The sequence below is a fragment of the Gymnoscopelus microlampas genome (genome assembly GCF_963454915.1).
Source record: "Gymnoscopelus microlampas genome assembly, chromosome: 16".
In the NCBI taxonomy this organism is placed as follows: Eukaryota; Metazoa; Chordata; class Actinopteri; order Myctophiformes; family Myctophidae; genus Gymnoscopelus; species Gymnoscopelus microlampas.
Window position 1 is genome coordinate 3,787,250 of NC_139953.1, and position 27,893 is coordinate 3,815,142.

Consider the following 27,893-nt stretch of genomic DNA (forward strand, 5'->3'; position numbering starts at 1 on the left):
GTCTCCTACCGGAACCGTTGCCTATACCGGTCCGCTGGTCATCAAATTATTGGCTTAGGAATGCAACAAAAACAAAAAAAATATCCATGAATTCAAGTATCCATGGGGTGACTAGCCTCGGAAACCCATTTTTTTTGTTACAAAAAGCCTGGGCAGGAACTATGGTCTTAGGACCTTGTTAACTACTAACCAACCAGAGTGCAGAGGGGCGTCGCTCTAAATGTGGTGACGTCAGCGTGCTCCGTGCACAGACCGGGGGGGGGAGGGGAGGCGGGGACATAGATTGGTGAAGCAATAGGAAGCGCCGCACGAATCCGGGCGGCTGGGTTTGGATCCGCCCTTCGACACCATCGATTGGGCTCGTTCTTTCAGTCTATGGGGTGACTAATCCATAGGGGAAAAAAATATTTTTGGGGTGAACTATCCCTTTAATAAGTTGTGTTCATCCTAACAACATCTCTGTTCATGCAGACATTGTGTTTCGTGAGTTGGAGCACAGAGAGATCGCTCTGAGACATTTCGTCCACTATCTGAAAGAGACAGGAGATCAGAAGCTGCTGTTGGAACTGTTCAGGTAAATGTCTAGCTCTGTGTCAGACCACTGGTACTCAACTTTTTACCCAAGATATCATCATCTGAAGATTTGCAGCTCCATCCACTCCTTGTTTAACTTATAACTTGAAAAGGCTGTATCTCGCTTCCTAAGCACTTTTTTTTTACTTTGAAAAAATAAAAAATAAAAATTGTAATGGCCAGAAATAGATACTAATAATTTGGGCACTCAAAACACCGGGAACGCATCTGTGTCATTTTAAGATTTCTTTGGCGTAATATAGCAGATCTAGATCTGCTATTTCTTTTTTAAATCGTGAACATTGTGCAAATCTTTGAATGTATATATTTTTTAAAAGACCTGACAGTTTTCTGAAACATGTTGCTATAATATAAGTGGTTCTCAAACTTTTTCATGTCAAGGGAAAAAAAAAAATATTCCAGGGACCCGCAGAAGCAAAACAATTAGTTACAAATGTTCGCTTAAAAAAATATATATATATATATAAATTCAATACATATTCAAATTTGCATGATTTTTCAAAAATTCATCTCATAGCTCGGCAATTGGTGCCGTGGTTAAAATCTAAAATGACATGCTTTCCCGGTCTTAATGGAAAAGACAACAATACAATACATTTGAAGAGACACGGTTATTTATTTTTTATTTCTCCATGATTGACTCAGCGAGCATCAAATGAAAACATGCTCTTCTTTGTCAATGACACCCTTATTGCAAAACACACGACTACAACTGTACTCAAAACACTCAAGTACACATTCATATTACAAGATTATAAGATACATTATAAGATACATTCTCCTGTCTGTCTCTACAGTTAAGCCTGGTGACAAACTCTGTAAACTAAAATAAAAAAGAATCGATCAGATTCACACTTACAGTGGAATAAATAGGTTATCAAAGATGAGACATCCAGTGATGCTGACAAAACACCACCGAATACAGAGATAGCACCACCTGCTGGACAACAGCATTCAGAATGGGACAGTTTATTGAGGCATTTATATTCACACTAGAGTTTCGGGGGGCTACGCCCCCCTCAACCCCAGCCGCGCACGGGGCCCAGCGTGGCCGCGTGTATATTGGGGTACTGAAATTGCTGGAGTAAAACTGTGGAAAAGTAAAAAAAAAAAAAAAAAAAAATTGATTTTTTTTTTTTTTTGATGTTTGACGGGGACCCCCGCGGACCCCCTGCTGGTCGACGGACCCCCTGTGGAGTGTTGGGCCGCGCGGGGACCCCCCTGGAACTTGGCGGACCCCTTCGGTGTTTTTTTTTTTTTCATGAAGGTGGTTGCTTGTTTCTGGCGCTTGTTTTTAGAGAACCTGGCATGCCAACGACTTGGCAACCCGACTTGTTTGTTTTTGTGTTTGGGATGAACATGGCACGTGAAGGACGGACATAGTGTGATCGAGACATGAGTGAAGTGAAAGTAACGGCCTGGGTGGAACAAAGGAGGTACGTAAGAAGGGGGGGGGGGGGTTGAAGCAAAGGAGCTGCGTGTGTGTTGGTGTGGAGGAGATGGGCAGAGTGCAATGGCGGCGCAAGGCAGCGCATGCTGCCGCACGTTACACCAGAAATGGTGCCTGGAGAAAATGGTGACCAAAAAAAAAGTTTGGAAAAAAAGGAAAAAACCCCCGCAGCGGCTGGCTGCTGTTGTGGTGATGAGGTCGTGCGCACGGTAAACGATACGAAGCTGGCTCCCCTTCCGTTTTGTCCGACATTTGGTGAGTAGAATTAATTATGTTGCGCGGTGGAAAAGGTGTATTGAGCAGTGAGATGTCCCCTACGCGGGGCGTAAATTCAGCGCGGCCGCCGTGGCGAGTCAGTTGGCCACATGTGGTCTGGCGGTGCGTTGTTTATTCGATAACAGAGCTGTGGGGTGTCGCACCCAGGGTGCGGAAGTTGCTCGCCATTTATATAGTTAGATTGTGAATGCATCTGTGTCACAAAAATAGCAGATCTACAAGCTCACAGCGCGGCACCAAGTGCCGCGCTATGAGCTTGCAGATCTGCTTATTTGTGCAAATCTTTGAATATATAAATGTTTTAAAGCAATCATTTGTAACTCAAATCTTTGCTTCTGGGGGGTCCCTGGAACAAAACATTTTGAGGTGGGGGTCCGCGGCCAAATACATATCTAAAAATGTTTTCTGAATCCCAGCAGTATCAGTGGTGCTCCAACTTTTTCCATGTCAAGGACCCCCAAAATGTTATGTAATTTGGCCGCGGACCCCCATATCAAAATGTGTTGTTTCAGGAACCCCCCAGAAGCACGGATCGGAGTTAAAATGTTCGCTTTAAAACATGTATATATATATACAAAGATTTGCACAAATTTTCACTGTAAAAAAAAAAAGTAGATCTACAAGCTCCGCACTATGAGCTTGTATAACTGCTATTTTAGAATGGCCAAAGAAATCAAAAAATGACACACAGATGCGTTCCCGGTCTTAATGGGTTAATATTCAGATTATTATTGGATGGATTTTTGGACATAATTTGTAATGAGTGTGTGTTCATGTGTGCAGGTCTCTGGGAAGGACAGAAGATGTGGCGGTACGTCCAGTCTTGATTTTGACAAACACATTTTGATTCAGTTTTAGTCATAGTCTAAATATTGTCGACAAAAAATGTGTTTTTCCGGGCCTTGATGGCGTTGTAATGCCAGATTTATACTTCGCTGTGTGCCGCAATTAGCCGATCTACAAGCTCACAACGCGCCTGTGACGCGTTGTGAGCTTTTCGGAGTGCAACCAAGCATAAAATAATTTGTTGACAAAATTGTCAATATGTTTAGGCATGGTTTTAGTCACCATAGGCTAGTTTTTACTTAGTTGTCTGTGCCTCTGTCTCCATGGTAACGTGTAGCTGCTCCAGTACAAGGAACATCTCAGGATTAAGGACGAGAACAAGAGGAGAGACTTCCTCAAGAGCTGCCTCAAGTAAACACACACACACACACACACACACACACACACACACACACACACACACACACACACACACACACACACACACACACATACACACACACACACACACACACACATACACACACACATACACACATACCTGACATAAATGAACAGGCTACTTTTCATTACCTTAAGCAGCACGAAAAAAAAAACTTCTACATTTAGAGTAGCAAATCATTTTTTAACCCCTTTTCCTCCCCAATTTAGTCGTTATGCTAATTGATTCCTCCCCACACACATTTCTGTGTCGTCACTGATGTCGTATCCTACTGACTCACCTGTCAGTGAGGAGCCCCCACTGGGAGGACGTAGAGCCTTCGTCCTACTCCTCCCGACCAACACTCCCCACTGACATGTGCCGCCCCATCCCGTAGGTGTACGTGCAGTGACCAATATCACCCTTGTGTGTGTGTGTGTGTGTGTGTGTGCTTGTGCGCGCGTGTGTGTCTTTCTTTCAGTCTGCCGTTCTCTCCAGAAGATTCCGTTCACGTCCAGGACCACTACACACTGTTGGAGAGACAGATTATTATAGAGGTATGTCTGTCTGTTGTTCTGTATGTCTGTCCGTTGTGCTTGCAGTATACTCCAAAAGAACACAAACGTTGCTCCGCTTCGGCAGGTCAATTAGAACAAAGTGAAGTGAAGGAAGTTTGGAAGTGCTTGCATCCCCAAGATGTTCTGATTATCTGAACACCACCACTAGCTGATTGGTCAAACCCCCAATGCACTTGTGATTTTATATTGATTTATTCCACAATCTTATCAGCAACGTACTGTTTTTAAGAAATGTTGGCTGTGGATATTCCCTCTCCGAGCAACTACAAACTCAACCAGATGGCAATTAATGAATGGAGAGAGATAGCACACACTTTGTCCACTGTGTCTGATTCTATTAATAACAAATATTCGATTTGTTTGGGTGAAATTGTTCTGGGAATTTGTTTGTTCTCATCAAATGACCATCCTAGGTTACAATGACAGCATTGCATTGGCCTATCAACTGGTTTTCAGAAATAAACAGTGGCATGTTCGTCACATTATTGCAACTAAACCATTAGTTTATTTATTCTTGTATCCTCATGAATTTGTTCTTGTATAGCCTAGCCTTGCACATTAAGCTAACATGACAATGCTAACGCAGAACAGAAAAATGAATGCGCCCATAACTAGGCCAGGGGTCGCGCTAGGATTTTAATCTGCTGGTCCTAATGTCCGGAAGGATTCAAATGTATCGGACATCTGATAAAAACACCGGTCATAATTATGTTTATGCATTAGATACAGCCTAACACTTAGGCCTACAGCATTATATTTTGGATTGAGCTATTTGAACATGAACCATGATGAACGAGTAATATACACATTTTATATAGCAGGGTCATCTGGCACAAATACATTAATTACCTACCATTTGCGCATGGTGCGTGCGTAATGGTTTCTCAATAATTAATTGGGGACTTTGAACGCATTTTCTAATCAGCTGACAGCTGACCTGTTAGGGCACACCCGATCTACTATGAATCACCCCATTCAATGGAAAGGAATTGCTCCAAATGTTCCCATTCTATGGGGTGGAATTGTACAATCTCTGCAACCCCGCTCACCCAGGTTACCGAAATTACTCCTAAAACCCCATTTAATGGAAAGTCTTCTCCATTGGCTGTTCTCTCGGACACCCCGCCCACCTCTTTCAGACTCGGGTTACAAAAATTACTGCAGAAGTCCCATTTAATGGTATTGAGAGGTTGCCATGGCAACATGGGCTAATATTGCGGTGGTTTTAAATGCATTTTGATTATATAACATTTATATTGTCACATTTATAATTTATTTTTTATTTTCCCGTCCTTCAGTGAATTTATATGATTTTTTTTTAATAATGTATTTATTTATTCATTCTTTAATTTATTTTTTGCTGACCGAAATTGCGTTGCCATTGTGTTTAATTATTAATTATTTAATGATATTGATAATGTAATTTGGGCCATCGTGTTTATTCATTATTAAATGATAAAAATCCGTTTATTTGTTAAGTTTGGTAAGGGAGGGGTGTGGTGGATTGCTCCATTTACAACGCTAACATAAACGATCAGATTTCAAATATGAAGTGCTTAACTAAAGGCCACGGATGTTACAATTGTGTACGTTCCAGCTTGAGTACCCATATCTTCCGTATTGTTCAATAAAAAGCCTTTTAATCCGATCGACGGCCATTTTCTCCGTCTTTTCATCAGCTTTCAACTATGCGATCCTATCGGTTGGGAGGTGTATTGCACATTATAACTCTATATGCGAAAATGGCCGACGATCGGATTAAAATGCTTTTTATCCAACAATACAGAAGATATGGGTACTCATGCTGAAACGTCGGTATGTATAACATCCTGGGCATTTAGGTAAGCACTTCATATTTGAAATCTGTACGTTTGTGTAGACGTTACAGTTGTAAATTGAGCAATTCATCACACCAGGTTGAAGAATGTCCATGACCGTCATCTTTCAGGCCTACCGCTGATAACCATTAGCACATTGTCTCAAAGTGGGGTCCGGGGACCCCCAGGGGTACTTGAGGGGGTTCCAGGGGGTCCCCAGCTAAATGATGGACAGGGACCAAATGGACCCTTATGGGTCTGTAACTCTGAGAGTGTACAAATGTAACCAAATGGACCCTAACAGGTCCATTTGGTTCCATTTGTACACTCTCAGAGTTAAATGAACATTGATTTTACAATATGAAAGTGGGTCCCAGAGACCTACATGCCATTAAATGGGGGTCCGTAGCCTAATGCATGTCAAACTGGGGGTCCTTGAAATTAAAATGGTTGAAATCACTGCTAGAGAGCCGTAAAAATCTTCTCTTATGGGGGTCCCTGGCTTATCATTTCAAATGGGGGTCCGCGGTCTAATAAGTGTCTATTTGGGGGTCCTTGGCACGAAAAAGTTTGAGAACCATTGCATTAGCACATGAAGTCAATTCATTGTTTAATTTCAAATAAGTTTAATTTCACTTATACCACTTCATTCTGTTGATGTTTCTATTTTACTGCTACAGCAATTCATCACAAGGCTTTTTCTTTACTATTTAGCATAAATATAGTCCTGGTTATTTCTCCCTAACGCCCTAAAAAGTCCAAACGGGACTATGTGGTTTGCGCATGTGCAAAGGAACGTTCAACATGGTGTGGTGGGTGTGGTGGGGATTGCTCCATTTACAACGCTAACGTCCAGGTCATAAACGATCAGATTTCAAATATGAAGTGCTTAACTAAAGGCCATGGATGTTAAAATGGTGTACGTTCCAGCTTGAGTACCCATATCTTCAGTATTGTTCAATAAAAAGCCTTTTAATCCGATCGACGGCCATTTTCTCCGTCTTTTCATCAGCTTTCAACTATGCGATCCTATCGGTTGGGAGGTGTATTGCACATTATAACTCTATACGAAAATGGCAGCCAATCGGATTAAAATGCTTTTTATTGAACAACACGGAATATACGGGTATTTTTGAGGGATCGTACATAATTGTAACGTCCGTGGCCATGGGGTAAGCACTTTATAGTTGAAATCTAGACGTTTATGTAGATGTACGGGCCGTAAATGGAAAAAGTGCAAACATCAGGTTGAAGTGTCATGATATGAAACCTATCTATCTATCTATCTACATTGGACTGACACAACGTGAGCTAAGAGACGTGGTTTAAATGCAACATAACACACATCACCACCCAAACAAACCTGGAAATATTCTGTGCATTTTCATATTTTGTTGATCATTTTTCAATAAGTGTTTGTTGAGAACGAGAGATTTGTTTAACTTTTCCAACCCCGTGACGTCACGTCAGATTACTTCCGCATTCCGCGTGTTCGTACTCATGTCTCTGTCAGTGTCAATAAAGATCTGACAAAGCAAATGTTTTATGATCTATCTAAACGTTCAAATGTTTTAAAAAGGTGCTGACCCTATGGCCACGGATGTTACAATTATGTGCGGGCCCTTAAAAGTACCCGTGTCTTCCGTATTGTTTAATAAAAAGCATTTTAATCTGATTGGTGGCCATTTTATCAGAGAGTTGTAATGTTGCGTGAGTGCAGTACACCTTTCAACCCATAGGGTCAGGTGAAAACATATGGAGAAAATGGCCAGCAATTGGATTAAAAGGCTTTTTATTGAACATTACAAAAGATAGAGGTACTTTTGAGAACCCATACATGATTTTAACATCTGTGGCCATGAGTTAATAATTTTATATTTAAAGTGTGAAGATTTATGTTGATGTACAGGCTGTAAATGCAGAAGTGCAAACACCAGGTTAAAGTTTCGCCATGACTGCCATAATGTATTATGGTTTCCAAGTGCTATACTGCCACCGGACATAAACATTAAAACATTAAAACAGATCAAATAATTGCTGTTTGTGGTTCTATAGGGCGTTGGTGTAAAGTAACTAAGTACATTTACTCAAGTACTGTACTTAAGTACAATTTTGAGGTATTTTTACTTTACTGGAGTATTTCCCAATTCTCAGTACTTTAAACGAAATGATGCAACGCTGATATCGCTTTTGTAATGCATTTTATAATATTTAAGGCACCCTGTGTATTGTATTCCAATAATAATAATAATAATAATAATAATAAGGGTAATAATAATCATAATAATAATAATGTAATTATAGAGCAGTAACACACTGAAATAATAAGGGTAATAATAATGATAATAAGGGTAATAATTGAATGTAGAGCAGTAACACACTGGAATAATAATGTAATGTATAGAGCAGTAACACACTGGAATAATAATAATAATAATAATAATAATAATAATAATAAGGGTAATAATAATAATAAGGGTAATAATAACAATAGTTAAGCCGTACACGATAGGGAGTTCCAATAGAAAAATATAAGCCTTGTGTACAATATAGGCTCGAAGTACTTGCGAGCGTACACGCCCCCATAGTTATAATGGGGCGTGTACGCTTGCATATGGGTGTCGTGTACGGCACCTGTGCTGACTACAATTTCCCAATGGAGGGCAGCAGTGAGCCATTTGTTGAGATCTAATAGGCCCATCCACATGTTTTACAGATCTAATTAGCCCATCTACATGTTTTACAGTTCTAATTGCTCCATCCACATGTTTTACAGATCTAATTGCTCCATCCACATGTTTTACAGATTTAATTGGCCCATCCACATGTTTTACATATCTAATTATCCCATCCACATGTTCTACAGATCTAATAGGCCCATCCACATGTTTTACAGATCTAATTGCTCCATCCACATGTTTTACAGATTTAATTGGCCCATCCACATGTTGTACATGTCTAATTAGCCCATCCACATATTTTACATATCTATTTAGCCCATCCACATGTTTTACATATCTAATTAGCCCATCCACATGTTTTACAGATCTAATTTCTCCATCCACATGTTCTACAGATCTAATTTCTCCATCCACATGTTCTACAGATCTAATAGGCCCATCCGCATGTTTTACAGATCTAATTGCTCCATCTACATGTTTTACAGATTTAATTGGCCCATCCATGTTTTACACATCTAATTAGCCCATCCACATGTTTTACATATCCAACTAGCCCATCCACATGTTTTACAGATCTAATAGGCCTATCCACATGTTTTACAGATCTAATTGCTCCATCCACATGTTTTACAGATCTAATAGGCCCATCCACATGTTTTACAGATCTAATTAGCCCATCCACATGTTTTACAGATCTACTGTGATTAGTTCATGTGTACACAGACATCTATAGGTGCGACTGCAGTAAGCCACTTACTGTAGTTAGTTCATGTGTACACAGTGGTTACTCCCTATGGTCTGAGTATCTACAGGGCTGACAAGTAAAGTCTAATAGAGAGTATTAGAGTCTGCTAAAGCCTAGTACACTCTAGTCTAGCCTAGTCCAGCCTGTTCCATGCTAGTATGGCCTATACCACCTTCCCCTAGTCTGTTCTCCCAACAGGCTGGACTATACTAGTTTTGGTGCACTAGGCTGTACTGTACTGTACTGTACTGTACTGTACTGTACTGTACTGTACTGTACTGTACTAGACTCTACTGGTCTCTAATAGGCTGTTTTAAGCTCTAGTAGGCTTTGCTAGGCTTTGCTGGGCTCTATGAGGCTATAAAAGACAGTACTTTACTGTGGCTCATGCAAAACTATGGCTCGTGAACACAAGCTATGGCCCGTGTACACAGTGGTTACTCCCTATGGTCTGAGTATCTACAGGGCTGATGTAACCCAGGTTTCAAAAGGTTTTCAAAAGGTTTGTGTCACTGCTGTCTGTGTGTCACTGACAGAGTGACACACACAGTCACACACACACTCAGTCTCACTCAATCAATCAGTCACACCAGTGCTTGCAATTGTCAATCATTGCAATCACAGCCACGCCCTAAAGCAGAGACAGTCTGCAATAGCAGAGTGAGGTGCACACCACTCTGAGGCTACTGCAGACTTCCACCCAAACTAATACTCTCTATTATACTTTACTAGTCCCTTGTCAGCCCTGTAGATACTCAGACCATAGGGAGTAACCACTGTGTACACATAGTGGCCAAATTATTCAAGAAGCCCAATAACCCTAATTTTCAAAACCACATGTTTGTGTGTGAGGAAAGTTATATGGACGCGTCCGGGGTGAAGAGCTGATCAATAATACGTTGTCCGATTGTTTCAGCGCCCCCTAGGGGCCGAGATAATAGTGAAAAACTGTTTGAAAGGAGTAAAAACAAAATTGGACACCTGTTTCTGGGTCAGCGCGTCGCCCCGAACGCGCCCATATAACTCTCCTCGCACACGGCCTTACCATACTCCTTAATTGGCTAGGGTCAAATGTCAAGTTATTTTGCGCAATAAAGCGATATATCTCAAAATCGATGCATTTTTAGAATCCACCTTTCGGATATGTTGTACAGCTCGCCAAGGCGCACGCATGGATGTCTTGTTTGTCCCGGTACGACACTCCTAAGTTGACCTCCTACACTTTCAGAAGGCACATAGAGTCTTATATCTTAAGACCATATCAAAGGACAAAGTCAGAAATAGAAGTGTGTCGTAACGGGACAAACAAGACATCCACATGTGCGTCTCAGCCAGCTCTACAACATATCCAAAAAGTGGACCCTAAGTCCTTATCGTATTCGAGATATTGAGCGAGATAGCGAAGCCGTAACCATAGCCAATTAAGGGATAATTAAATCATGATTTGATATTAGGGTTTGATTATTTCAAATTTTAGCATTATTTTACGTGTAGATTTGGAAAAAAAATGTATCGGAGAAATCACAGGCTTGGAACACCCTAAAACCAACCAGGAAGTGGCCTTTTGAGGCACTTCCTGTTGTCCGAGAAAAAAGAAACTTGCATATTTGGAATCAGCGCCATCACATTAGTCTAAAGCCAGAGTCTCGAAGAAAAATACAATTTCTAAAAATGTAACGAGGGTTGACCTTTGCAGTCTTTTCGCTGACCTTTGAGCTTTATCAGTGTCAGAAAAAATCAGGGCCGGTGCCAAAAAATCTGGCTTACTCTCAATATGGATTGAGAGAAGTTTCGGATTTTAAAAAAATATCTGGAGCGATTAGTTACAGATTTTGTGCTCAACAAAATCAGTTTTTTATACAAAAGTCAACGTCCAATCTTTTTGGTGACCGTTTGTATTTCTCAAGGTCCTAGAAAATCGAGACCTATCCCATTCAATTCAGCGTCTTTTTTTGAGTCTGAAAAGGTGTTTTTTAATTTAAAAATAAAATATTTTTTAAAAATGTGAGAAAAGCTAAACTTTGAACTATTTCAAAAATCTATAACTTCTTATTAAACAATTCTAGACTATTGATGTAACCTACCATTCGACTCAATATCATATAAATAAGAGGGTGGAAGGGTCAAAATAAAATAATAATATGTTTGTGAAAAAAGCTTCAAGTTTACTAAACTTTAACGCTTGTTTAAACCACTTTTTAAGGGTCATACAAAATCGAGACCTAGCCCATTCGATTCAGCGTCCTCTTCTGAGTCTGAAAACGTGTTTTTTAATTTAAAAAAAATATTTTTGAAAGTTGTGAAAAAAGCTTAACTTTTTTTTTTCAAAAATCTATAACTTCTTATTGAAGTTATAGATTTTATGATATTGAGTCGAATGGTAGGTTACATCAATAGTCTAGAATTGTTTAATAAGAAGTTATAGATTTTTGAAATAGTTCAAAGTTTAGCTTTTCTCACATTTTTAAAAAATATTTTATTTTTAAATTAAAAAACACCTTTTCAGACTCAAAAAAAGACGCTGAATTGAATGGGATAGGTCTCGATTTTCTAGGACCTTGGGAAATACAAACGGTCACCAAAAAGATTGGACGTTGACTTTTGTATAAAAAACTGATTTTGTTGAGCACAAAATCTGTAACTAATCGCTCCAGATATTTTTTTTAAATCCGAAACTTCTCTCAATCCATATTGAGAGTAAGCCAGATTTTTTGGCACCGGCCCTGATTTTTTCTGACACTGATAAAGCTCAAAGGTCAGCGAAAAGACTGCAAAGGTCAACCCTCGTTACATTTTTATAGCCTCATTAAGCTAATCATATGGAGACCCACTGGACATAATTTGGGAATCCCCAGTATGGAAACAACTCTCTCAGGAGAGCAGTTCAAAGACTAGCCATGGTTTGTGTAGAACAAGGTGTCTCTGGGGAGGGGATGGGAGGCTGCCAAGTGGGATGAGACATCTGTGACAAGGCTCAAGCCCCATGCAGGGACTGCTGATGTTCTCTGTAAATCTTTGTGAAATGTGCTGTTTATGGCATTCCAGAGATTTCACCTTATGTGTACCTAATGGCCCAGTAAGAGTATGCAGGGACGAGAGGAAAGTTGGATGGACTGAAATGTCACATCCGGTTCAGCTAATACCTTCATTCACAATTTTGGAGAATAAGTGACTATTTCTTTGGTTTTTTGTTAGATCTTTATTTGCTCAGCATACACCAGGGTTTCCCAAAGTGGGTGCCGTGGCACCCTAGGGTGCCTTGATGTCTGTCCAGGGGTGATGAAGAATAATTTGATAATGTTTGGAATTCACCAACATCACTTCAGTAAGTTTAACCACTTAGATCCACTATATATATCAGCGTTGCATCATTTCGTTTAAAGTACTGAGAATTGGGAAATACTCCAGTACAGTAAAAATACCTCAAAATTGTACTTAAGTACAGTACTTGAGTAAATGTACTTAGTTACTTTACACCAACGCCCTATAGAACCATAAACAGCAATTATTTGATCTGTTTTAATGTTTTAATGTTTATGTCCGGTGGCAGTATAGCACTTGGAAACCATAATACATTATGGCAGTCATGGCGAAACTTTAACCTGGTGTTTGCACTTCTGCATTTACAGCCTGTACATCAACATAAATCTTCACACTTTAAATATAAAATTATTAACTCATGGCCACAGATGTTAAAATCATGTATGGGTTCTCAAAAGTACCTCTATCTTTTGTAATGTTCAATAAAAAGCCTTTTAATCCAATTGCTGGCCATTTTCTCCATATGTTTTCACCTGACCCTATGGGTTGAAAGGTGTACTGCACTCACGCAACATTACAACTCTCTGATAAAATGGCCACCAATCAGATTAAAATGCTTTTTATTAAACAATACGGAAGACACGGGTACTTTTAAGGGCCCGCACATAATTGTAACATCCGTGGCCATAGGGTCAGCACCTTTTTAAAACATTTGAACGTTTAGATAGATCATAAAACATTTGCTTTGTCAGATCTTTATTGACACTGACAGAGACATGAGTACGAACACGCGGAATGCGGAAGTAATCTGACGTGACGTCACGGGGTTGGAAAAGTTAAACAAATCTCTCGTTCTCAACAAACACTTATTGAAAAATGATCAACAAAATATGAAAATGCACAGAATATTTCCAGGTTTGTTTGGGTGGTGATGTGTGTTATGTTGCATTTAAACCACGTCTCTTAGCTCACGTTGTGTCAGTCCAATGTAGATAGATAGATAGATAGGTTTCATATCATGACACTTCAACCTGATGTTTGCACTTTTTCCATTTACGGCCCGTACATCTACATAAACGTCTAGATTTCAACTATAAAGTGCTTACCCCATGGCCACGGACGTTACAATTATGTACGATCCCTCAAAAATACCCGTATATTCCGTGTTGTTCAATAAAAAGCATTTTAATCCGATTGGCTGCCATTTTCGTATAGAGTTATAATGTGCAATACACCTCCCAACCGATAGGATCGCATAGTTGAAAGCTGATGAAAAGACGGAGAAAATGGCCGTCGATCGGATTAAAAGGCTTTTTATTGAACAATACTGAAGATATGGGTACTCAAGCTGGAACGTACACCATTTTAACATCCATGGCCTTTAGTTAAGCACTTCATATTTGAAATCTGATCGTTTATGACCTGGACGTTAGCGTTGTAAATGGAGCAATCCCCACCACACCCACCACACCATGTTGAACGTTCCTTTGCACATGCGCAAACCACATAGTCCCGTTTGGACTTTTTAGGGCGTTAGGGAGAAATAACCAGGACTATATTTATGCTAAATAGTAAAGAAAAAGCCTTGTGATGAATTGCTGTAGCAGTAAAATAGAAACATCAACAGAATGAAGTGGTATAAGTGAAATTAAACTTATTTGAAATTAAACAATGAATTGACTTCATGTGCTAATGCAATGGTTCTCAAACTTTTTCGTGCCAAGGACCCCCAAATAGACACTTATTAGACCGCGGACCCCCATTTGAAATGATAAGCCAGGGACCCCCATAAGAGAAGATTTTTACGGCTCTCTAGCAGTGATTTCAACCATTTTAATTTCAAGGACCCCCAGTTTGACATGCATTAGGCTACGGACCCCCATTTAATGGCATGTAGGTCTCTGGGACCCACTTTCATATTGTAAAATCAATGTTCATTTAACTCTGAGAGTGTACAAATGGAACCAAATGGACCTGTTAGGGTCCATTTGGTTACATTTGTACACTCTCAGAGTTACAGACCCATAAGGGTCCATTTGGTCCCTGTCCATCATTTAGCTGGGGACCCCCTGGAACCCCCTCAAGTACCCCTGGGGGTCCCCGGACCCCACTTTGAGACAATGTGCTAATGGTTATCAGCGGTAGGCCTGAAAGATGACGGTCATGGACATTCTTCAACCTGGTGTGATGAATTGCTCAATTTACAACTGTAACGTCTACACAAACGTACAGATTTCAAATATGAAGTGCTTACCTAAATGCCCAGGATGTTATACATGCCGACGTTTCAGCATGAGTACCCATATCTTCCGTATTGTTGGATAAAAAGCATTTTAATCCGATCGTCGGCCATTTCCGCATATAGAGTTATAATGTGCAATACACCTCCCAACCGATAGGATCGCATAGTTGAAAGCTGATGAAAAGACGGAGAAAATGGCCGTCGATCGGATTAAAAGGCTTTTTATTGAACAATACGGAAGATATGGGTACTCAAGCTGGAACGTACACAATTGTAACATCCGTGGCCTTTAGTTAAGCACTTCATATTTGAAATCTGATCGTTTATGTTAGCGTTGTAAATGGAGCAATCCACCACACCCCTCCCTTACCAAACTTAACAAATAAACGGATTTTTATCATTTAATAATGAATAAACACGATGGCCCAAATTACATTATCAATATCATTAAATAATTAATAATTAAACACAATGGCAACGCAATTTCGGTCAGCAAAAAATAAATTAAAGAATGAATAAATAAATACATTATAAAAAAAAAATCATATAAATTCACTGAAGGACGGGAAAATAAAAAAGAAATTATAAATGTGACAATATAAATGTTATATAATCAAAATGCATTTAAAACCACCGCAATATTAGCCCATGTTGCCATGGCAACCTCTCAATACCATTAAATGGGACTTCTGCAGTAATTTTTGTAACCCGAGTCTGAAAGAGGTGGGCGGGGTGTCCGAGAGAACAGCCAATGGAGAAGACTTTCCATTAAATGGGGTTTTAGGAGTAATTTCGGTAACCTGGGTGAGCGGGGTTGCAGAGATTGTACAATTCCACCCCATAGAATGGGAACATTTGGAGCAATTCCTTTCCATTGAATGGGGTGATTCATAGTAGATCGGGTGTAGGGCACTACTCACTCACAGGAGGTTATACTGTATAGTTAGGCAGTGGATGCCGTCCGTGCGTCTGTTGGGACAGCCGTGGGAAAGTTGATGAGTTGTGAGAATCTTGTCGTCTCCTCATAGAGCTATTCAGTTCAAAGTGGTAACGTTTTAACATGTCCACCTCATAGAGTTAAAATTAGGTCCACCTTTATGATTAACGTTGTGTTTCACCTGGATGCCACTGTTGCAGTAGCCTATAGCTGTTGTGAAGAGTATTTACGCATCTGTGTTGTGGAGCAACTTGCCAACTTTACTTACTCACAAGTGCCCTTGTAGTAGCCTAGTGTCTGTGACATATTCTAACTCGTAATGATACAGCTTGTGTGTGACTGACTGTTAAATACACAACTTTATATAATATAACCGGACCGCGGTCTCTGTCTGACTGCCGTCAGACCACCGAGTTATAATATATTGCAAAAACTACACAGTAGCAACAACAACTCTCTTTTTCCGGTTGTACCTTCACAATAAAGTGTCTCCCATTTACCTCCCAATAGAGCACATTTTACACTGGTTATTATTAACAGGAAATAGGTGTAACTTAACGTGTTTCACGTGTTTTTGAAAAAAATAGAAAAAACGAAAAAAAAGAAAGAAAAAAAAAATCATTATCTGAAGATTTGCAGCTCCATCCACTCCTTGTTTAACTTATAACTGAAAAAGGCTGTATCTCGCTTCCTAAGCACTTTTTTTTTACTTTGGAGAAAAAATTATAATAATCGTAATGGCCAGAAATGGATAATAATAATTTGGGCACTCAATGAGTTAACAGCGTGTGACACACTCTTTCGTTCTCTCTCTCTCTCCCAGAAACACACACACACTGTTAAGAGAGAGCAAAAGAGAGAGAGAGAGCTTGCAAAGCAGAGGATTTGAAATGTAACTGATTTGCGCTGATAATTAATGAACGTGCCGTGTCATTGTCAACCGGTCAGGATGTTCGGAGAGAATATTTTTTTCCGGTCTTTGTCATAAAAAAATCAGTCAACACCGGCAATTATCGGACTAACGCGACCTCTGAACTAGGCATGAGCTTGTGAGATTGTAAATCTATTTTCAAATTGCCAAGGTATGACAAGGTAATTTCCAAGGTAAACCACCTTTTTAGACAATCTTGGCCTCTTGGAAGCTAATGTGACTCCCGTTGCAAGGAACCTGGGTGTCCAATTCGACTCCGATCTCCGGTTTGAAAGTCAAATAAAAAAGGTGGTACAAACCTGCTTCATGCACCTAAGGAACATTTATAAAATCAAATCATTTCTTTCCATAGACAATCTTAAAACTGTTGTGAATGCCCTAATATATTCTCGCCTTGATTACTGTAATGCATTATTCTCTGGTCTCAGCCAAAACCTTATTCATCGTCTGCAACTGGTCCAAAATGCAGCAGCCAGGCTCATCACTGGTACCAGGAGATTTGATCACATAACCCCTGTTTTAGCTGCACTTCACTGGCTGCCTGTCGCCTTCAGGATTGATTTTAAGATTTTATTACTAACTTTTAAAGCTCTTAATGGTCTGGCTCCTAGCTATTTATGTAATCTGGTTGAACCTTATGTGCCAGGGCGCACCCTTAGATCCTCTGGCCAGGGTCTACTGGAAATTTATTCAGCTAAGTTGGTGACCAAAGGAGGTCGGGCCTTTTCTATAAAGGCCCCTAGACTCTGGAACAGCTTACCAGAGCAACTAAGGTTAACCAGATCATTAACGAGTTTTAAATCCCTGTTAAAAACCCATTTTTACAGAATGGCCTTTTAAACTCCTTGAGATAAATGTTGTTTATTATTGCTCTGTTCTACTGTAAATGTTATATATCACTGTTATTTCATTATCTGCATTGTTGTTGTTGATTGCTCTTTTTATTGTTCAAGCACTTTGTAACTTTGTTTAAATAAGTGCTATACAAATAAAGTTTTATTAATTTATTGTTATTATAAATAGGGCGAAAGTGGTTAATTAAGCAATATTACACGAGAGGGTGTGCTTTACCGTCATTATTGGCACGCCAGTGATGCGGTCAGGAACGAGGCGCAGCCGAGTTCCGCCAGCATCACTGAAGTGCCAATAATGTAGGTAAAGCACACCCTCGAGTGTAATATTGCGATTATACAACAGTTACCAACAAAACACATCCAAATGTATTCATATTATGGGGCAATTCATAATAAAAATGTTTCGCTATTATCAGTTTCTGTAAAGAGAAGAGTTTTTGACTGAGACATTAAATGGTCCCTGTAGCAGCGCTTTGAGGCGCCGTCTCATCAACACAGCTGAGCTATCAATGCTTGCGCAGTGGAATAAACTCCAGTAGGCTATATGCTCCTTCGTACGACCGTGTCACGTGGCCAAAATAACTGATCTACAAGCTGGCGACGCGTTTTGAACTTGTAGATCGGCTATTTTCGCCGTGCTGTTTGTTTTCGTCTGTTTGTTTTCCTACCGTGGGACAGCGTGACGTCACAGCACAGCTGTGCCATATATGGTCTAATCAGGTGTGGACTGCAGTGCGGAGTGATTTATTAATGCGATTAGGCCCGTGCTATCATGCTGGTTTGAAGCACGGCTAGATAGCTATTTCGACCAATCAGTTTGCTTGGTCGGAACTACCTGTTGTATAATGTATGTTTTATAATGCAATAATTTCTATCTGAAAAGTAACTAGTAACTAAAGTTTTCAAATAATTGTAGTGGAGTTTCACAGTATGTTGCAGTCTTTTAGTCTGTCTGTCTGTCTGTCTGTCTGTCTGTCTGCCTGTCTGCGTGTCTCTGTCTGTCTGTCTGTCCGTCAGCCTAACATGTGCGTTCTGTCCACCAGGCTAACGATAAACAGGCGGAGGCCAAAGGTCATCCGGACATCTTTAAGAAGTTTCCTCGCAAGGCCTCCATCCTCAACATGCCCATCATCACCACCTTCTACTACTCCTGTTTCTACCACTATGGAGAGTCTGATGTGAGGCAACTAGCACAGTGTCTATCAACCTTTCTTTCATTTTCACGGACCCCCAGTTTGACATGCATTAGACCACAGACCCCCGTCTGATACCGTTTGATTTAACTCTGAGAGCGTACCAGTGGTGTAAAGTAACTTAAGTACATTTACTCAAGTACTGTACTTAAGTACAATTTGAGGTATTTTTTACTTTACTGGAGTATTTCCAATTGATTGTCAGTACTTTTACTTCTACTCCACTACATCTCAGAGGCAAATATTATACTTTTACTCCGCTACAATTCTTTGAAAACTTTAGTTACTAGTTACTTTTTAGACTAACCACCTCAGCCCTGTATACATTTCGGCCATTTGAAAATAGCAGATCTACAAGCTCACAATGCGTCGCGATGCGACGCATTGTGAAGCTTGTAGATTGGCTATTTTCAAAAGATTTTTTAAACATTTTGAACTTGTGAAATGGGACATTATGCACAATGAGTACTTTTACTTTTGTACTTTAAGTACATTTTGTTACCAATACTTTTGTACTTTTACTCATGTAAGTCACATCTCCTTCTTAGTCAGGGTGGTGGTCCCTCGTTCGCAATCAGTTGAAATTCCCTGATTTAGTCGACTAAAATGTGTTTTTGGCAGGCCTTCATCGTGTCGTGATGCCTGATTTCTACTTAGCTGTGTGCCGAAAATAGCCGATCTTGCTCATCTCAATCTACAAGTCTGTCTGTTCTACTGGATCTCTTCTCCACTATTTGTTGACGAAATTGTCAGTGTATTTAGTCATAGTTTTTGTCATCATAGCTTAGTTTTTATTTCGTTTTCGTCAGTGAAAAAAGGTAGTCGAACATTTTTTGTCATAGTTTTTGTCGACAAAATGAACACTGGTGGAGACAAACTGACATTCAGATGTAGAACCTCAACGACATGGTGGTTGACCGTGTATTGACTGATATTCACTGATGTCTGTCTCTCTCTCTGTCTCTCTCTGTCTGTCTCTCTGTATAGGGGACATACAGTAGTCCGGCCAACATCCGCAAAACCTTCAGGGTGAGAAACGCACATTAACATTTTTACACAAGTCAAATACAGCATGATAACTACTTCCTGTCTGTGTTTGTGTCAGTGTGTTTGAAGTGTTTGTTGTTGGTTCCATCCACTACTTTTTGTTTTATTTAAACTGCCTTTAATGTTGTTCTTGGCCAGGTTTCCTTGTAAAAGTAATTTCAATCTCAATTAGAATCAGAATTCAGCTTTATTAAGTGGGTGGGAGGGGTCTAATCACCCTGAAGGGGTTACTGCATTGTCTATTTCTCGCTTCAAATGTTTTCAAAAACATTCTTTAGAGCAATGTTTAGTTGGAAATGACAGCTTGTGTTTGTTTACATGGCTGCCATGTTGGATACGGCACAAAATCAAGCGACACAGATTGATATGAGCCAGGTGCTCTGAGTCTTTGATTAGACAGCGGGCTGTTATTGAGTTCAGCGGTCATTACTCAAAAATAACACACCGCTGAATTCAGGGATTGAACAATCAGAATCAAGTGTAATGGTAATTTTAGAATGACAATCTTTTAAAAAATCAATTCTGTATGTATCTATTTATTATTTTCTATTATTTGGGCCATAGAATGTTAGCTTCACAGCAGGGGTCTTTTCACAGCTCCTGTTGCTGTCATTCCAACAATTGTTCCAAAGTCTATTCCGACTACATCCAGCAATACCATTGATGTCCATAATTTATGGACCATAAGTGTAACAAGCCTGTATGTCTTAAATGGAGAATAACATTGGGTCATCTTATAGAATCGTCTCATATAAGAATTGTGTTCCAAAACTAAATAAACAGCCTCTGTGATATTTTCAGGGAGGTGGCTCTGTATCGTTACGATAGTCAGTCACTCATATTTGATACAGTCTGTTTCAGGTGAAAATTTTACTAATTTGGCGGAAGTAACATTAGCGTTTGCTCACCGTCAGTTGATGCTTCATATCCATAAGAGTTATTTGGCGCGATATTAAACACGTCTATGGGAATTCAGAATGGGGGGAGAAAAAAAACACGACCCAGGTAGGATGCATACATTACATCAGACTTCGGTGCTCTATAGCAAATATCCCTATGTGACCATTTAGGGTAACGTCTCGGGGTGTAAGGTGTCCCATATGGCTGTCTATCCCCCAAACCAGGAGGTCTGGGGCTGTTGTAAATGCTGTTTCTGTGCCTGAATATTCTTCAATAAATTGTCAACCTTCACCCTGACTGGATATTAATATTTTCCATTATGCAAGCATTCAACCAAGCCGTGTAATAAGTTTTGTTATGTAATGTTGTGTTGTGTTGTAGCTCAGTGATAAGCAGCACCTGGTGACAGCGCTGGCAGCCAGGTCCAAGCTGAAGGCCTGGCTGGATGTGGACGCTCTGTTCACCAGCAAGAACTGGCTGGGGGTCAGCAAGAAACGCTCTCCTGTGGCCTTCAACAGAGTGGTGGACATACTGACCAAGAACAACGCTCCTGTGCTGGTACGCACACACACACACACACACACACACACACACACACACACACACACACACACACACACACACACACACACACACACACACACACACACACACACACACACACACACACACACACACACACATTCAACAGAGTGGTGGACATACTGACCAAGAACAACGCTCTTGTGCTGGTACACACACACACACACACACACACACACACACACACACACACACACACACACACACACACACACACACACACACACACACACACACACACACATTCAACAGAGTGGTGGACATACTGACCAAGAACAACGCTCCTGTGCTGGTACAAACACACACACACACACACACACACACACACACACACACACACACACACACACACACACACACACACACACACACACACACAGAGAGAGAGATGTGTTTGTCAGGTGATGTCTATGATTCCATAGAGTACATCAAGAACACAATGAAGTTACTGTAAGATGACAGATAGTGTGCACTATTTGTCCAGCAGGTGGTACTACAGTACCTCTGTATTTGGGGATGAATCCATGTCCGGCATTAAATTAACGTATTTATTTGACTGTTCGTGTGAAGCTGATTTATTCTTTTAATTTACAGTTTGCAGAGTTGTCAGCCCACTACACTTAAAGTATGATAAACACTTCTGGGCGTCATTTTAACATGTATTCAGGCTTTTGTGTGCACCCGACCCCAGACAGTTTATTTTTAAGTTGCTAGATTAAATATTTTGATATTGCCCTTCTAATGAATTAGACTCATTGAAAACAATTAACAATTTAGGCATTTAGCATATGCTCTTTATCCAGAGCGACTTACAATAAACAAGGTAAACACATGCATCAGATGCATAGAGACAGTGTAGTGCCTCTGTAATCTAGGATCGCAGGTAAACAATTAACCTAGTATCAGTCTAAACAACAACAAAAACACATCTGCACATTGAAACTATAGGATGCCAGGTCAACAAATGAACATCTGAGCATCTGTCTAACTAACATGCTATCTAAATTACATTTTAACCTTTGCATAAGACTGCATGGTCGTCAAGGCTAGCTGAAGTGCTACGGTCTGAAGAGGTGAGTCTTCAGATTACGGCAGAACATTGGGAGTGAGTCTGCAGTTCTAACTGCAATGGGAAGTCTGTTCCACAGTTTGGGAGCCAGAAGGGAGAAGAGTCTGGGACGCGTGGAGCGTTGTCCCAGATGTTTTAGGAAAGGTTCTGACAGCTTCCCTGTGTTAGCTGATCTGAGAGAGCGGGAGGGGGTTGTAGGGTTGGATCAGGCTTTGAAGATACGGGGGTGCCATCATACCTTTGGTTGCTTTGTAGGCCAACGTCAGTGTTTTGTACTCTGTGCGGGCAGTAACTGGGAGCCAATGGAGCGAGTGGAGAAGGGGGGAGACATGTGAACATTTTTGGCTGGTTGAAGACCAAGCGTGCTGCGGCATTTAGGTCTTCAACATCAAAATATTGAATCAAGAAACATAAAAGCTTTCTAAAGTGCACACAGAAAACTGAGTAAATGTGTGTGTGTGTGTGTGTGTGTGTGTGTGTGTGTGTGTGTGTGTGTGTGTGTGTGTGTGTGTGTGTGTGTGTGTGTGTGTGTGTGTGCGCGCGCGTGCGTGTCTCAGGTCCTACAGGACTACGTGGCCCTAGTTGACGAACCGGAGCTGAGGATCAATCTGGCGCTGAAATATAAATGTCATGACATCATCATTAATGTAAGAACTGACTGTATGTCTGTCTTCTACATGTCTGTCTACATGTCTGTCTGTCTGTCTGTCTGTCTGTCTGTCTGTCTGTCTGTCTGTCTGTCTGTCTGTCTGTCTGTCCGTCCGTCCGTCCGTGTCTATCTATATGCTTGTCTATCTGTCTGTTACTGTATGTGCCTGTCTGTGTTTAATCTGATTGATTGATTGATTGATTGGTATGTGTGTGTGGTGTGATCAGACCTACAGGGACCTGAAGGACCGTCAGATGTTGGTAGGATACCGCTCTAAGGTGGAGAGAGGCTCTATGGAGGACAGGAAGATAGAAGAACTGCTCACTAACCCTGTAAGAATGACCACTATACTGACCAATATGATTAATAATACCATTAATAATAAAATATATTAGAACTGCTCTATAACCCTGTAAGAATGACCATTATACTGACCAATATGATTAATAATACCATTAATAATAAATTATATTAGAACTGCTCTATAACCCTGTAAGAATGACCATTATACTGACCAATATGATTAATATTACGATTAACTAGAAAAAGTGCTCCTCGGAGCACAGGTCTCCGCCAGGTCAGGTAGGTTATTGTGGCCTCCTGGTGGCGCTATAATAGGTCAATGTGAAAAGGGTGCCATTCCCTCTGCCTTTCACAGCAATTCATGATTTGAGGCATTTTGTATAAAACATTTTGTTTTGCAAAAATCGCCATAGCAGGCCACTGTTCTCAAACTTCTTCATGTCAAGGACCCCCAAATTGATATGTATTTTTCTGCGGACCCCCCATCTGAAAATGTTTTGTACCAGAGACCCCCAGAAGATTTGTCCAAAATCTTCCAAACAGTTTTGAGATTTTTTCCAAAAATATCAGATCTGATGCAATCTGGTTAAAGTGGTTAAAATGATTGGATTAAACGGAAGAGAAGCTTTTTCCAAAATCATCCAAACACAACGATTTTTTTCAAAATAATTACAGATGTACAAGCTTGCAGCGCAGCACGAAGTGACGCACTGTGAGCTTGTAGATCTACTATTTTTTTGAATAGCCAACGTATACTGTAAAATATGGTTAAAGTGGTTAAAATGATTGACCACTTATAATGTCCAGATGTATTGAACTAGTCCATCCATGGGTCTTCAACAAGGGTCCGGGACCCCAAGAGTTACTACAGGGGGGCCGCCAAATCTTTGTGTGATTTAAACTTTAATTTACATTAACCAGTTGAACATAGCATCCCTATTCCGGGGGGACCATTTGCCGAAAATAGCCAATCTACAAGCTTGTTGTGAGCTTGTAGATCAGCTATTTTTTGTTTGGTGTGGAGGGTGAAAAAATGAGCGGACCAAGTATAGAGCCAAAGATCAAGTTATGTCTGAAAATACACATTAACATGCTTCATTCAAGTCTATGAAGCTATCTATGAAGTTTAATCTGCAACACAATGTTATACAGTATTTAGTGGGGGGGTCCCTGCTTCATCTCTCTCTCGGCTAAGGGGTCCTAGGTCTAGAAAAGCGTTGAAGAACCCTGTTCTAGTACAAATGTATTGAAGTGGTTCAGATTGAACGGGTGAAGTGATGAACGTTTTGTTGTGTTGTTCTTACAGCAGATCAGATGGAAGAACTGACCTGAACATGGAGCCTCAACATGGACATGATGCAGCCGGCAAGCTCTGTCACAGTGCCCTGGAGCAAGGCACTGAACCCTCTGCCTGGGTTGTGTGTTGTCAGATCAACACTAGAATGTAAATTTTCTTTTTTATTTGACTGAAGTACAGAGATAAGCCTGATGAACCATCCCAGTGGCGGGAATTCACATTCTCATGTGTCTTCTGCAGACCAGGTCTGGCCCTAAGCGTTGGGTGGGCGTTTTGCAGAAACCAAAAAAAGTGGAAGAGCCAATCCACTGTCGATCACAGGGCCCTGAGCGCAGACGTTGATTGGCTCTTCCACTTGTATAACGCGATTCTAGATCAGTGGTTCTCAACCAGTGGTCCTTGAAGGGGGTTCTAGGTGGTCCCCAGTTAAATGATGGAGAGTTGGTAACCTTTTTTAGATCTTTAAAGGGATAGTTCACCCCCCGAAATATTGGGGGGTATTTTTCTATGGATTAGTCACCCCATGGAGTGATTCATGGATATTTTGTAGTTTTTGTCGCATTGCTAAGCCAACAATTTGATGACCGGCAGCGGTTCGGGTAGGAGACACAAAGAGTCTCCTTTGGGTCTCCTACCCGAACCGCTGCCTACCTGTCCGCTGGTCATCAAATTATTGGCTTAGGAATGCGACAAAAACTAAAACATATCTATGAATTCAAGTCTCCATGAGGTGACTAATCCATAGAAAAAAAGTCATTTTGGGGGAGAACTATCCGTTTGACCAAATGCTCCCTTTTTAGATCTTTAACTCTTGAGAGCGTAAAATGAAACCAAATGGACCCTTACGGGTCCATTTGGTTTCATTTTACGCTCTCAAAAGTGAAATTATTGTTAAACATCTGCATTACTCAATTAAAGAATTGTTATTTTGATCAACGTTTGCCTGTTATCTCTATATGGTACCACATCAATACAGCATGGAATTGTGGACAAAATCTTTTCCAACAGTAACTAAAAAGAATATTCAAAGTCTTGGGTCTGAGAGGCTAAATCTCATCAAATGGTGATGAATCCGTGGCTCAAATGCCGAATAATTAATGGACCTTCATATGAAAAGGGTTGAAAACCACTGCTCTAGATGACCCTGTGGTATTTTCAATAGAGTGGCGTCAGCACTGTGGTACTCTATGGAATATGAAAGAGTAGGGACACCAACCACTGCACATGTACTAGTTATATTGATCGGTTAAAATAGCGTATTACTCATCGAAATAAGTCCCCCGATTGTAGCATTGATAACTTATTCATCTGAAAAATATTTTCATTTGCCCTACCCCCCTTTTCTGGGGCACTTTTTTATTTATGTATTTTCAATATAATATAAATTGTGAAGAGAAATATTGCATTCACAAGCGTAAAGAAAAAAGGGTGTACCTTTTCAGATTGTTATAAGATATAAAAATGTATGTAACAAATTATGATCCAAGCAAGCTACATTATATTGAATCTCAAGTTCCACATGATGCTACTTCCTCAGTTGTCAGTTTATGAATGCATATTTAGGATTCATATCTGGAGTTCAAGTGAACTTTGCCAAATGAGAATGTTAGAAATGGCGCCTGATGTTCTGTTTGTCTTGTACAGTTATGTCCTCTCATACCACATTCCTCAGCTGAAATGTTTTTTTAAACATAAAATTAAAATACAAAATTATTATAAACAATGTTGTGAAATGTCCTTTGTGTGAAATGTGTCATCATCATAATCAGGGTTGGGTTTCTTTGAAAAGCAATTAGAAAACTGCCAATCTTAACAGCTCATCTGACGCATTGTGAGCTTGTATTTCTTGTAGTATTTTCACTACAAGTGTAAAAGAATACAAGAACGTTCGTCCCAAAACACGCTCGCCCCAGGTCAAATCCGGCAACCTCAGATTCAGAACAGTCGGCAGTCGCCATCAGGTATTCCTAATCGTTAACCTCAGTAAAACTATACCTAAACCTAACCTTAACCTCAGTAAAACTATGTCTAAACCTAACCTTATTCCTAACCTTAACCTCAGTAAAACTATGTCTAAACCTAACCCTAACCTCAGTAAACCTTTGTCTAAACCTAACCTTATTCCTAACCCTAACCTCAGTAAAACTATGTCTAAACCTAACCTTATTCCTAACCCTAACCTCAGTAAAACTATGTCTAAACCTAACCTTATTCCTAACCTTAACCTCAGTAAAACTATGTCTAAACCTAACCTTATTCCTAACCCTAACCTCAGTAAAACTATGTCTAAACCTAACCTTATTCCTAACCTTAACCTCAGTAAAACAATGTCTAAACCTAACCTTATTCCTAACCTTAACCTCAGTAAAACTATGTCTAAACCTAACCTTATTCCTAACCCTAACCTCAGTAAAACTATGTCTAAACCTAACCTTATTCCTAAACTCAACTTCAGTAAAACTATGTCTAAACCTAAGCTTATTCCTAAAAGTAACCTCAGTAAAACTATGTCTAAACCTAACCTTATTCCTAACCTTAACCTCAGTAAAACTATGTCTAAACCTAACCTTATTCCTAACCTTAACTTCAGTAAAACTATGTCTAAACCTAACCTTATTCCTAACCCTCGAAACAAATGGTAGTGAGCCTTCCGGTGTAAATAGGACATTGATTTATGGAAAAAAAGATGAAACGCAGAAATACAAGGTATCCGTCTGTCTGGCCGCGGCATCAGACAGGAAATTCACTGTTGGTATGAATGTCATTTCCTGTCACAAACTGTATTCTGTTATAAACGACAGATGTGGTAGCCTGGTAAACCCCCCTCCCAAAATCTGTGTCGCAAGCTTCTTCCATTTGACGGAGTCAGGTTACAGATGTGGAACCATATAGCACGTACCTCTGAAGACCTACAGCAAGCATCTGTACACTCTAGAGATGATCGTAATCTCTTTGCTGTCAGGCGGAAACCTTGTTCAAAACTGTACCTTTTTTCATTAAAGGGGAAGACCACTCATTTTCAACATTGAACTATGTCTTTAATACACCTTAGAGCTGTTGTGTGGAAATAAGAAAAAAGTCCCCCACCCTTCTATGTTGCCTAGAAAAGGATAATTGATTGAGGTCATGTGATCAGTGACATACGCATGGTGTACTTTTGGCTCCGCCCCCTCAGCCAAAAGTACTGAGGAACTCAGTTCCTCAGTACTCAGTCCTCAGTTGAGAACCCATTGTTCTCGTGTTAATAAAAATCTAAATAATAAATGTGAAATCTTGTTAG

The 27,893-nt window shown here is 40.1% G+C and overlaps 1 protein-coding gene across 1 annotated transcript in view; it reads left to right on the top strand.

Annotated features, from left to right (window-relative positions):
• vipas39 (VPS33B interacting protein, apical-basolateral polarity regulator, spe-39 homolog) overlaps positions 1-25,389 on the top strand; it is a 36,230-nt gene extending 10,841 nt beyond the window's left edge. The window contains exons 10-19 of the mRNA XM_084082939.1: positions 472-574; positions 3,104-3,131; positions 3,444-3,517; positions 4,009-4,084; positions 18,617-18,751; positions 19,754-19,795; positions 21,095-21,271; positions 22,922-23,011; positions 23,241-23,345; positions 24,623-25,389. Of these exons, the coding sequence (XP_083939065.1) occupies positions 472-574; positions 3,104-3,131; positions 3,444-3,517; positions 4,009-4,084; positions 18,617-18,751; positions 19,754-19,795; positions 21,095-21,271; positions 22,922-23,011; positions 23,241-23,345; positions 24,623-24,643 (851 nt within the window). The 3' untranslated portion in view covers positions 24,644-25,389. The remainder of the gene's footprint in view (positions 1-471; positions 575-3,103; positions 3,132-3,443; positions 3,518-4,008; positions 4,085-18,616; positions 18,752-19,753; positions 19,796-21,094; positions 21,272-22,921; positions 23,012-23,240; positions 23,346-24,622) is intronic.
• Positions 25,390-27,893: the final 2,504 nt, after the last annotated feature.